At 39.5% G+C, this 13,344-nt stretch overlaps 1 protein-coding gene across 3 annotated transcripts in view; it reads right to left on the bottom strand.

Annotated features, from left to right (window-relative positions):
• Positions 1 to 342: 342 nt before the first annotated feature.
• The window catches only part of EFCC1 (EF-hand and coiled-coil domain containing 1), a 32,587-nt gene continuing 19,585 nt past the window's right edge, over positions 343 to 13,344 (bottom strand). The window contains exons 3-8 of one of the 3 annotated variants that reach the window (XM_072347715.1): positions 9,810 to 9,952; positions 7,640 to 7,775; positions 7,150 to 7,312; positions 5,657 to 5,815; positions 4,267 to 4,336; positions 343 to 2,835 (exon numbers count right to left, since the gene is read on the bottom strand). In XM_072347715.1, the coding sequence (XP_072203816.1) occupies positions 2,702 to 2,835; positions 4,267 to 4,336; positions 5,657 to 5,815; positions 7,150 to 7,312; positions 7,640 to 7,775; positions 9,810 to 9,952 (805 nt within the window). In that variant the 3' untranslated portion in view covers positions 343 to 2,701. The remainder of the gene's footprint in view (positions 2,836 to 4,266; positions 4,337 to 5,656; positions 5,816 to 7,149; positions 7,313 to 7,639; positions 7,776 to 9,809; positions 9,953 to 13,344) is intronic. The other 2 variants (XM_072347716.1, XM_072347717.1) reach the window with 2 other exon arrangements.

Below are 13,344 nucleotides of genomic sequence, written 5' to 3'. Positions count from 1 at the left end.
TCTTTTATGATGAAATGTGCCATCTGTGAAATTAATTGACCCTATCATAAAGGTGAGAAGATTCAATGTCAGCAAATTCAGCAAACAAACATGCCAGTGCCAGGGTTTTTTTCTTCCCAAAGTGTGTACAAACACCAGAAACCTTTTGGAGCAGCTCTGGCTGGAGACTTCCACATTGATTTGGTGCTAAAATTCTTTAAATCCAGTAGGTGACAAGAGGTGACTTTCAGCTTCTTCTGGGAGAAGTTCAATGAAGACAAATGACAGTGAGGATCATAAGTGCTCCCACATTAATGTTTGGAACAGTTTGAAGATAATAATATGAGACATGATCAGGTATTTCTGTTTATTCGGTGTAAATTCAAACACTACAAAGGCAAGATTTGTTTATTTATTTTATTTTTTAATGAAAAGTAGCTGAAATCTGCTGAGGTAACGGCTGAAGGAGGGCTCCAGAAAACCTAAGGCTTTGGGTTTGCTTCCCAGGATTATTATACAATCTCTTTTGAATGAGATCCAAATAATAAATTAAGCTGTGGAAGCCAACCTGCTTTTGAGGCAGAGCTGGAAATTTCTCAGTTTCACTGATCTAAAGTCACAGATTTATGCAGCTTCGTATTAAATATTAATCAGCCCCAGCTGAGGTTGACAGACAGTATAAAACATTGAAGTAAAAGTATTTCAGAAAATAATCAATTTTAAGGTCAATAAAGAAAGTCTTTTAGAAGTACAATGCCTCTGATTTACAGGATTTGAGGGCTGCCTCATAAATTGCCTTTTGAAGTTAAAATAATCAGCTTCTTTTGTGGGCACCTGAATTGCTGCAGCAATGAAACATTCTCTCCAGTTACATTCAAAATAACAAAAGGAAGTCCAACTCAAAAGATTAATCAGGATATGCTGATGTATCAAAATTCATTTTGATAGAGCCATTTTGTAAGAAAATAAGGATGTCGTTATTTGAAGCTAACTTAACAAGATATGATTTAGGTGTTTCTTATGTCAGTTAAGTGGTGTTTGTTTATGCAGAAAATCTTCCATTTATCTCAGCTGTTTGCTACTCCCTTAACACCAGCGTAGGTGTTAAGTGACATTTTCCAGTTTCTGTTCACGTCTCAGCTGCTGCTTGGATAAGCCAGGCAGTACTCGGACTGTATTGCTCCTCCCCTCTTTTGTCATCAGCACATCAGTCTGGTTATATCTAGGTTTCTAGAAATAGATGAGAAGGTTAAGTAGAAACTCAGTGGTGAAAAAGATAGAAAAATTATATAATTAACACAGCACTATGAGGACATCGTTAAGTATATATAATACAAGTATACATGCATATGTATATCTAGAGTGGATACAGTAAATATTACTAATTTGGATGCTGATGGAATCCTGCAATACATGAAGGAAGCCATAATGAGGAATGTATGTGCATTATAAACCTATTTCTGAAGTAATTTCATGGCATTTTCTCTCTTCCAGGGAAAGTCCTAGTCATATATAAGCAACAGAGTGCATTATGAATAAAAAGAAATAGAAATCCTCTTAATCCCCAAATTGGATTGTGGCACAAATCTTTTTTTTTTTCACATGAAATCAATTTTCATGGAAAAAAAATTCATATATGCACAGTTCTGAGCTGAATGGTCGTATTTCATCTCTGGCACTAACTCAGGCAAATGAGTTCATATTCTTAAAAGATCTCCAGCACACTTTTTAAATAACGTAAATTCAAATGAATGGTTTAAGGACTCTGCTTCTTTTGTTTCTATGTTTGAGAGTTTAAGTATTATGGAAACTATACATGTGTATATATTCTGCCCCCACGAATTATTCTGTTGCTGATTAGAATGACACCATGGTTAGGCACAGCATTTTACTGCAGTTTGTTTGCTAGAAGCCCACATGCACTGAGGGAAATGAAATGAGAAAACAAAGTTAGGTACTGCACGTGGCATTTTTTTGTGCAACAGTGGCAGCTGCTGCAAAGTGAATGTTTTTGTCCTTCCCTTTGTATTATATGTTTTCCAAGAACTAAAATGCAAATTTTAATATAAAATCTAAGCCTTTTGTCAGCAAAGGCTATTTCAGAGATCTGTGTAATTGCAAATATAAAATTCAGCATGGCAATAACAAATCTATCTTTAGCATTAAATAAGGTGAATAACTGAATCACACATACAGAAGCACACAACTGTATTTTAAACACGAGTCCTTAAGACTTGCACTACTGGCTACACTTCAGTGTATTCTTTTAATATAGTCTTTTGGTTACTTGTATGTTATAGAAGCAGTTTACTTGCCTCTGAATACATAGGCAGACTTTTGCTTTTGAACTGAGTTATCATAAAAGCTAGAATTTGTGCTCAGGCAGAGTGTAACCAGGGCTGTAAATCTAAATGGGTCAGGTTGATGTATTTGGAATTCTTTTTATTTGGTTAACCACTTCAGCTCCAGGGCCATTGTGCAAGGATGGCTGGGCTGCTAAGTAAGGTAATGCTCTTTAACTTAAAGGAGGACATGATGTTAGCTGAGAAACTGACGCTCTTCCCAGAAATAGCAGGTGTTTGATGTCATGGCTTCATCATTCTATTACTCTTCTCCTTTACTGAGTTAGTTTGAATTTGGCAGATCTTAATGACTCATCCCATGTTTGAATGAACGAGAGCTGTTGCTCAGTTGGCCGTGTGGCTGAAGCTGACACTGCTGCTCAGCAGGAGATGACCAGTGGGTTAGTCAAGGACTGGCGACTCTGAGCCTTCTCCAGGGGCTGGCTTTGTAAGATTTCACAGGCTGTCAACTCGTGGTAAAGAGTATCTAGGACTTCAAACAGGTGGGCTTTTCCTTTAAAAAGAAAATTGCAAACATTGTCATTTGAACAAAGACAGAAATTTGCACTTTCTTCTTAACAGGTACCAGTACAAGTTATTAACAAACCATATCTACATTCTGAGATAAAATGATGAATTCCCATTTCTATAAAAAGGGTCTGTTTTCTTTATTATTTCTCTTGCTTTACTCACTGCTTATTGAGTTCTCTTGTATAAAAATTACTATTTTCTATCACAGTAAAAGGTTGTTCATCCAACTGTCTGCTTACTTAGTCTTGTCAAATACATAGAAAATGTTTGATTCAGAGACTTAGGAAAGCTGCTTAAGTCACATCAAGTGCACAGTCAGAAAATGGAAAGCAGAGAAAGTGACGAGCTTATGGCAGTGGTGATGCAGAATGTGCAGAGAGCTTCACAAGGCTACTTCACTATTTGACTCATTTTAGGAAGCTGAACTGTGCTGCAGTTACAGAGGGAGGTAATTTGTTTCAGAAGCATCATTTGGAGTCAGCATTCCCCTGCAGCAAAAGTAGTAGTACCCTTTGGACACGTGTAGTGTGGATTCTCCCAGTCTCCTCTTGTGTTTGACAAGGCAGTACCTGATCTATAGGTCAGATATAGTTTCTTTCTGTATGGGTGTCTTGGAGCCAGTTGGTGCACTGTAATAAAAAGTGAGGCTTTGGAACAGAAAAACCCAGGATGCTTTGTATGTTGTTCTTCCTAAATCACTGTTATTAATACTCTCCAAAACCAAGCCCTTGGGCTACATCTGCTTTTCTATGATCTTGTCTTTGACAACCGTCTCCCTGTTAAAAGCCCCTACATACCATGTTCTTAGGCTTGGTACAGAATGTTCCTTTTTTGAATGTAAGTACAAATGCTCTGCTAATAGGAACAAAGTAATCAAGCCTAAACCTCCCTATATACTTCCTACAAGGGCAACTCTGGTACATTGGACCATTGTCCAGGGAGAGGATATTGCAAGTTGCACTTTCATAAGGGGAACATGAAAGATTGTTAGAGGAGTTGTAGGTTGAAGCAGTTTCTTTATGAAAATATTTTTTTAATCGCTCATTGCTGCAGAACAAGAATACGGCATGCACCCAGATGGGAACCTAATAAATAGCTGGCTTACATATTCAGCATCATGTTTTTGAATGAAGCCCTGATGACATTAGTGGAATACTGAATTGTTCCCCTACTGCCAAATTCCAATTACAATCTAGCTAATAAAAGCCCTGGATGCTTTTCTGTTTCTGAAGTGTGGTAGACCAGAAAGCATCGCTGTTTCCTGGTAATCTTCCTGTGTAGTGTTTCTTTCTCCCCACCCTGTCCCCCAGCATTTGAGGTGTTTTTTTCATACTCGTTTCTTCATTATCTAGTGTTGTTTCTGAGAGGAATATTTTCATCCTTCTTGTTCTTCATGCATGATTTACTTTCTTACCATGTTGGGGGTCATGACAGGATTCCAAAGTGCTCAGCAAGATTTTCCCCAAGGCTCGCTTAGATATATTCTTTAAAAAAAACAAAATAATATTATGGCACAATTATGTTCTTCACCAGTTTAAACGTGTGCAGTAAAATTTCTGCACAGTGTATTTACATTTGAAAAATCAAAACAAAATGAAGCTGAAGCACAGGAAAGTATCCGGGCAGGTTTTGAATATCTCCAGAGAAGGAGACTCTTGTGGCAGGCTGGACTTACACAGGACCTCTGCAACACCTTGTGTGCTTTTAATAGTCCTGACACACTGTGTTTGCCTTTGGAAAGTCATTGCTTTCTAGTAGATTCTGTTGCAAATGTAATACTGGGGTATTTGTAACATGAAGGAATATGTAATAGGCTGGGAAAGTGACATTTAAAACTGTAGTTACTGATGAATAAGGTTTCTTTTGCTTGAAGTGTAACCCATTAGAGCTTTAGGGGATCCTTGCTAAATTCTGCTGGGAATGCTGTAAATCTCCTTGTTCATTGACAGCATCATTGCCTGTACTTGTGCTATGGAAGCTGGCAGCACAGTGGTGTATTTCCAGCAATGATTAGCATTAAGTGCTGTTATCACCAAGACATGGCACACTGGGTGATGGATTGTCTCCTAAGCAGAAATGATTTGCAATAATACAACTGACCAGTGAACAACACGTTGAAGTCTTGACACAAAAGGTTATTATGCTGGCTGCCACTCATAATTGTTACTAGTGTAATCCTCCACTGGACTTTTATCGATACATATGTCAGACTAACAATATGAAAAGAGAGTTTCCTTGTCAAGTGCTAGAATAAGTTACCCACATTACGAGATATTGCACTTGTTCCCTGGAGTTATCAGTGGAACATGAACATGCTTCTACCAGAGCACAGTGCTCATCTGAGGAAGCATTCTCATTTCACACAGATTAGGCAAAGCTTTGCTGAAAATTGAGGAGAATTTTGAATGACTATCAAAGAAATTAGCTCCCGGCAGTACAGTATGGCTCCCAACATACCCCATGTTCTGCAGATTATCCAATTTGCCTGTCTTTTCGCTGGCCATTATCAGTCCCCAAGCAAGAGACTGAGATTTGTTTTCTAAGGGGTTACCACACCAGCCATGTACTTCTGTGATGTCCTTGTGTTCACCTTTATAAATCCATGTTTGGATTGTTAATCAGATAAGAAACTTCTCACAAAAAAATACAATGTTTGTATATGAGAAGGGGTATTATTGCTTTAATACTGAATCAGTGCTACTGTAGGATTTTGTGCTGAATAGAATAGCTGAACATCATTTTTTGGTTTGAAAAGATTACTATCGTAAACAGTTTTAAGTTACTGGCCTACTTTCTTGCCATACCAAGTCTCGCAGCTGCTGAAGAAGCTGTAAAACATCCATGAGCTTTTCTTCCACCAGTGACAGCCTAACTCTCTCAGTCTCCAACATCTGTAGCTCCATCTTCAACATTTCGGTTTCCTCCACCTTTTGCTGCAGTTCAGTTAGCAATGGGCTTTTCATCTGGATAATGACACAGGAATTAAAAGCACTGGAGCCTTTAACTTTCTTGCATAACAATTGCAAAGCTAAGCTTTCCCCTTTATCTGGTAAATGTCAGTTCACTCAAGAAGACTACCTTGAAAAGTACATTTCTTTAATGTACTATGTAAAGAATCAATATTTGCTAGGAAATGCATGCTTCACACTTGCACATACTGGCAATTCATTCAAGACTGGATGCTAGCAGTTCAATTAAAAATTTTAGGTACTGGCATTCCTGCTTCAGCTTTTTAACACTTTGCATTCCTGTAGTCATCTGTAAAATGTAACTGATTTGTGTTCCTTCACCAATGTGGTCATGTTTTGGTCTTGTGACAGTGCTAAAAGTTGGCTGTTTGTTGGCACTTATTGTGCCATCAGATGCCAATTTCCCTGTTTCTCTCTGTGTGCTTTGCTGTGTGAGACTTTGCAGCTCCTCTGACCTATACATCTAAGAAAAGCTACAGAAGCTTGAATCACTTAATCTGGCCCATCTGCCAAGCAGTGATTTCAACACCACTGTTTGAACACCCTTTTCAGATGGAGAAACTAACATTTTCCTGTATGTTGAGCCAACTTTGTTACCCCCAATGTAGCCACAGTCTGACTGAGATGCTCCAGAGGCTATGTGAGGTTTTCAGTTAATTAAACAGAAGGTTTCCTTTATTACATTGCAGAATGCCTCTGCATTGTAAATACCACCTGCCACAGATGTTCACTAAACACAGGAAGTGGTTGTATTTCCCTGTAGAGCAGGAACAGTCATACAAAGCTACACAAAAGTAAAAAATGTCATTATTCTTATGTGTGAAATGGACTTTCCAAAAGTGCAGTCAAACAGATGCTCAGGGAAATTCATAACTGGTGCCCATCTATCTTTCTTGAGAAGTTATTGTGCTCCTAGAGGGGTAGGAGGACACAAAGTGTGCATTATCAGCTGAGGGACTCCTGACAGCTGCCTATAGTAATCCTATTGTTAGTGTACTGCCCTCTGGGCTATAGTAGTACCAGTCCCAAACACAGTATCAGTGAACATCTTAGGCCAGTTCAGTAAGAAATGGAACTTAAAAGCTTGGGTTTGACTGCAGCTGGTGCATGTTTCATCCTCCAAAGAAATGGAGGATCAGGTTGGAGCCATGCTGGAAATGCAGGTGAGCAAGAGAGCGTGACATAGTTTTGCAAAGGAATAGCACAGGGAGCAACACCAAGGATAGAAAGTAGGATGTCTACAACAAAATGTAAAAGCATGTGGATACAGGTGTAGCCACTTAAAGGTACATGAACAACTGCTTCACCGTATGCTTGGCACCTGTTACCTCCTCCATATTTGTTTCCAGCTTCTTCCCTTCATGCCCCTTAAGCTCCAGCTGCTCACTGAGCTGGCTGAGTCTCTCCTCTAGCTCCACAGCAGCTTCATAGCCATCAGCACTGCTGGTCTCCAAGTAAGTCATGAGCTTTTTCCGTTTTTTTTCATCACATCTATGTGTATATATATATGAAGAAAAAAGTGAGTGAAAACTCATGATGATGATCTGTGCTTGTACAATAAATACATTGATAAAACAACATCAAAAGCACACACAGAAAAACCCAAACCAACCTTCCCACAAATCTTTCAGCAGAGCAGCTCCCAGCTGATGCTGATTAGGATCAGGTGTCAGTATTCAGATCGTTGTTTGCCCCATGCACAGAGGCCTTCTGATTTTGGCTCTACAGGAGTGCTGTGTCTTACTGAAGCCAAAGTGCCCATAGATCATGAGGTAATATTTCCAAAGGGGTCAGGTAAAAATAAATCTCAGAACATACCCACTGCCACAGCAAGGGAGCTTAGCCAGTATTTCCTTTATGTGGGCTGTCTCGGGCTGCTGGTCTCCTGCCCACTTCTCCTCCTCTTCATCAGAGGCCGCCTGGCCCTCCACTGCCCGGAACAGCTGCTCATCTGCTGAGAAATCAACAGTTGCTCAGCTACAAAACAACCCCAGGGCACCACAGCTGTGACAATTTAAACCGGTGAGATAGAGGTTTAAACTGCACGAGTAAGGCACAGCACAGGGTCTTCCATCAGCCACAGAGAGAGGTTTAAAGCTGGGGTGATGTTGCTTCAGCATAGATTATACTTCAAGAACATTTAGTGCTTCAGCATCCTCTTGCAGGTAACCTACAGCTGTTTACTTTCATTTTAGCGTGACTAGATGATGTATTTTTAAGGGAATGCAATTACCTTTCACATATGAAACTGTTGTACTATTTATTAGGGTGGGCTTTTCTTTCTTTTTTTCACCATCCAAATGTGTATTTGGTAGTGCGGGAGTTTGAATTAATTTTCCTCTGATTTGTTGTCTTACCGTGTTTTGTGGGGGGGCGATTTACATGTGTAGTTAACGTTTGACCAGTAGGTTTCAACCTTAGGTATATCTGCTTAATGTTATCCTAACACCTCCCTATGTGTTAAGGATATGTCTTAGATACGTATGTATCTTGTGCGTGTCCTGCTCCAGAAATATTTCGGTATCTTTAAGCTGCTCGTTAGAAAGCTGTAGTATTTCTCTTATCTTTACTCCACGAAGGTATTTGCTGGACCCCGGGGTGCTCGCAGCGCTCCGTTGCCTCCCGGTGGGGCGCCCCGCACCGCGCCGTGCTGCTGGCCGGAGCCCCGCCGGGGGGCAGCCGCGCTCCGCCATCGAGCCGGGCAGCACGTGGCCTTGGGGCTCTGCAGTACCGGGTGGCCCGTGCCGCGCTGCTTTGCCTTTGATAAAATCACGGAGCACTTTATTATTAAGACGCTTAGGCAGTGATTTGTAACTTAGCTAATGCAGAAAAACGTGCGCAGATCCATTGATCCAAGTGCCCTTTTACTATAAGAAATATTTGTTAAAGAGTAACTAAAGTTTTGCTCCACCTCGTTTTTCTTTTCTGGCTAATTTGTTTGAGAAACTTTTGCTCAAAAGCTCTTTGAACTTGAACTGTGATGTATCAGATGTGGAATCTGTCTTTGAGTTGGAAAAGTGCCTGATTTAGTAACATAATTGTGAAAGTAGGTTCATTTTATAAGTCTGGAGAACGTGCTGTAGTGCTACGTTTGCATTTATTATTTTTTTGCCTCCCCGAGTATCTGCTTGCCAACTCCGTTACATACACAAAGCCTAATTTTATGCATTACAAATAGATTTCTTAGCTTGCAGTGAAGTTGTGTTATTACTTGCATCTCAGGTAACTGTTTTTGTCATCTTTGAATGAAGTATGTCAAAAAGCACTAAAGGTAAGCTAGATTTACTTTGCAGTTGCTGTCTACTTGGCACTGTGCAGAGATGCTGGGAGGAGATGTTTTGTGTTGTCATAAATGTCTCTCATGATTATGGCAGTTCAGTGATCCACCAGAAGCTGTCATCTCTTTGAAAGCCCTGATACCAGTAAATCCTAGTCTAGGTCACTTTTAGCAAGAGCCAGTCTTAGGCAAACCTGAGGATCTTTAGAAAACATTCAGAGAATGCTTCATTCAGTCCCATGAGGAATTGAGTGAGTGATAATATGACAGTAGTTAGGGCCACATATGCTAAATAAGTTGGATCTTTTCAGAGCTGCTGAAGCAGACAGGATGTTTCCAGGAACTGTGATTATACAGAACATCAACAGTGAATGGTTTTCTTGTAAATAATTTTAGCTGATGTTCTGAGGTTTTTATTGTTGATTTAAATAAACAAAATCTTCATACTTCTAAGGCAGGAAGATGGCTTGGGCAAGGTGAATCATATGAGGGGTGAAACACTTGCTTTAAGTCGTAACTCTAAGTGATGTGTTCAGTCTTGCATGAAGCAAAACTATGTTGGGAGGGAGAAGTAGAAAGCAATGATATTTCCTTTTATCCTAGGATATATACCTAGGATTTCAAGCTATATTGATATTTATTTGTGGCCTTGGTGGATTAATATCTAATTAGTTCTCTGCTGTGGAAATAGTTGAGTACTGGGCTTGGTACCGTTTTCAGAAATCCCAGCTCTGCCAGTGGGAGATGTTCGATCTTGTTGCACAACAGAGAAACAGAGTCCATCTGACAAAGCTGTTGCATCTTTCTGCTCTGGGCTGCTTCTGGAAGTAAGCTGGAATTTCACAATTTCTGATCTGGAAAAGAAAGACAAAGTAAGGTGGATTTGTAGGAAATACCTAGAAACCAAGATGAATGTCCACAGTGTGACACACAAATGATGAATGAAAAATACTGCTCAGGCTTGAAATAAAGGAGTAGGGTCATCATCCTTCAATGCCTGTGAAATCAAACTGCCAAGCACTGCACTGAGTCCTTTTTTGCTGGAATCAGAGGAAGGTGCATTTCAACTCTTCTTATGTTTAGGTAATAAAAACTAAATATTGCCTGTAGCTTTTAGTTCACATCAAAGACATCTGGAAAATATATGTGGAAACTGTTTACTCTGGCCATAAAGTCTCCCTTCTCCACTGACAATGACAGAGTGCATACTTCATTTTTTAACATGAACACATTTATAGCTAGGGTAGCAAGTCTTGCATCTAGCCACTTAGACTGGTATTCAGGCTTATAAATGTCAGGCTACAGCACTGAACCAGGACTCAGTTCAGTCTACAGACCAGTAATAGAAAGTGGCTCTGCAAGAGTATCATCTTTCTTAATGCTAATATTAAAGGCTTTTTGTGGGTCCCTCAAATGAAACTGCAGGGAATGAGGTGCCACATGGATAGCAGTAGTAGCCAGCAGTGTTGTATTTCACAGGTTCAAATGCTTTATGCGTACTGAAAATTGGCTTTATTCTGAAGAACCAGACCAGGACTGGATCTCATGGTGTTTGTGGGTCTATGTGCACGGGGTGAATAGCCATGACTTTAACACAACAAAAAGGCTGTATTTCAGAAATCTTTAGGGTAGAAAGTCGAGGCAAACCATGTTAGAAAACATTGCTTCTCTTTCACTCTTTCCAATAGAGCTGACTGTGTGAAATTAATGATGTGTTTTGTTTACAGTTTATGGTATTAACTTAGCAACAATCAGATTTCCTGCAAAGTCGAGGGAAATAGCAGCCTCCAGAATGAAGCCTGGCTAGTCATTTAGCATCCATTAGTTCAGGGAGTGGAAGAAGGGGGGAAATCATTACGTAGCCTGCAAACAGCAAGTCTGGGAATTCAAAATGGAGGCTTCTACCGTTATTGCTGCAGGGTTTTGCTGTGAGTTTAGTGCTGTGGTGACTCTGAAACACAGTAGTATTTCCTTTAGCAAGGATGGTACACTTCATTTTTTCTGAATTATGCTTATTTTCTTTGTTTCTAAAGAAAAATAAGTTGAGGTCTGATACTCAACAGGGAACACTGACAGTCTGCTGATGGACTCTCTGGTATTTGTGGGTGGTTCTTTTAATTTTGAGCTACAGTGTAATTTAGATGTTTGGAGAATTCTGGAGATAGAGGTATTGAGATCTCACTGGCTATTAACTGTAGTGTCAATGCTGATTAAAATTTTTATCCCATAAAAAAACTCAGAATACTGAAGTATTATGAAAATCTATTATATTAAAGTGGGTAAGTGCTGTAATGTTTAATGGGAGAACTGTTGGTAATAATGGGTTAAATCTGGCAACCTCATTTCAGTTTAGCTTGCTGTCCAAAGAACATTGAGAAGTTCTGTTGTTTTTTATTATTATTATTATTAATTTTTTTTTTTCATTTTTAAAAATAAAGAAAAAAACAAAACAATTTAAAAACCCTTCCCATAAAATTCAGTGCCTTTGGTGAGGACTATGATAACAGACTACATCCACTTTGCCAGTTTCAGCATAGACATAAATAACACCTTTCACCTCTCTGCAGTTCTTATAAAGGATCTTAAGATTAGCTGATGAAATACAATCTCTGTAGTAATTCTCCTGAGATATTGTCATCAGCTCTCTTTAATAGCTGAGAAAGACAGAGAGCCATACAGCTGGTGTGCTAGGTCTTCCTGCTCAGTGCATGATGAAAGACAGCCATATTATTCTTCTCTGGAGATATTCATCTGGGGAGCTAGAAAAACATGTGAACTTTGAGCAAGGGCCTTCAGACTCAGGTGGTTCAGAATCAAGATTTAGGTCTGGCTCAGGCTCTGTTACTTATGCCTTAGTTTTTCCAACAGAAATGTAGCAAGGCTAGAATATCTTATGCCCTAGATAAAACAGCAGTGAAAATTACTAAAACTAAGCATAGCAAGTGCAGGTATTTCAAGGAGCTTTAAGTGTGTGTGAAGGAACACATGGCCAGACAAGCTGGAATTTGTGGCTGGATTTTCTCAGTTTTTCTGAGCTTAAAGGTAGATACAAATAAACCAACAGAATTTTGCTTCACGCTCCACACTACTGGAGTACACAATATTCTGTCATCCTGAATGGAAGTGATGGAGATGCGAATGGAGGCACGGTGATGTTTTTTGGTGGTGGAAACACCGTGATCTCCTGATTTCTCATTGCATGATTTAACCACTATATTATTTTTTTTTTCTTACTTTGGAGCTTTTTATTGTCCAACAAAGCTTACAGCTGGATCCAGACAATTATGAGCTGAGGGAGATCTAAAGAATGAGCATAATGAAACAGGCCAAGCAGTCTGCATTCACTGTCATGGTAAATGCATAAAAGTGGAATCTCCACTTATTCTTAAGCGAAGATTAAATTCTTTTCTCATTAGTATTCTTGCAGCATCTAATGCTTCTCATTTATGAAGACCCAATGTGAATAAACAGCACATTTGTTTAGGGCAGAGATCAGAGGGGCAAGTAGTTTTGGAGGTGCCTGGGAAGCGTTTGTGTTGGGTGCGACGAGGTTTCCCTGGTGACAGGCACACAGTGCCCATGCACGTTGGGTCTTTGTGGTGAGAATAATGGGCAGCTCCAGAGAAGGGAAATTGAAGAGCGGAGAGCTGGAAAGAACTGGACCTTAAAATAATATCCATGACTAATTGGCTTTTAATTGGCACTCCACTTATTGTTATGGAAACTTCTAACTGCAGCGAAACTGCACCTGCTTCTGGTGCTGAACAAGTCTCTGACTTAAATAATTCCTCACTAGCCATAAGATAACTCTAAAGAATTATTTGAGTCTATGGGGTATGAGAAATGCATTTGAAATGTGGAATCACAAAAGCTATAATTTGTGTTTTGCTCTAAATTATTAGGTACTGTGAACATTAATATAAGCCAGAGTGAGCACCTGAAAGTGGCAGCAGATTTTGATGGTAGCCTTTCTTGTCTATTATGTTATACTGTGAGGTGAACTAATCATTTATATTCGAACTAACACGTAAGGCCACTTTTATTATATTAAGTAAGAACCATCTATGTAGACAATAGGTGCCTTTACACATGGATACACACACACACACAGTTAAATTTGTTACAGATATATGAAAAAGAAAGCTAAACTGGAATGGCATGGCCAGGTTTCTTCCTGTGACTTGCAGAATGCATGGCTTTCAGCTCTGAAATGCAGGTCAAGATCTAAGTGTTGCCATTTGATGCT

Source organism: Excalfactoria chinensis, chromosome 12 (genome assembly GCF_039878825.1).
Source record: "Excalfactoria chinensis isolate bCotChi1 chromosome 12, bCotChi1.hap2, whole genome shotgun sequence".
NCBI lineage: Eukaryota > Metazoa > Chordata > Aves > Galliformes > Phasianidae > Excalfactoria > Excalfactoria chinensis.
Note: the sequence above shows the minus strand (reverse complement) of the source record. Positions and strands in the feature narration are given on the sequence as shown.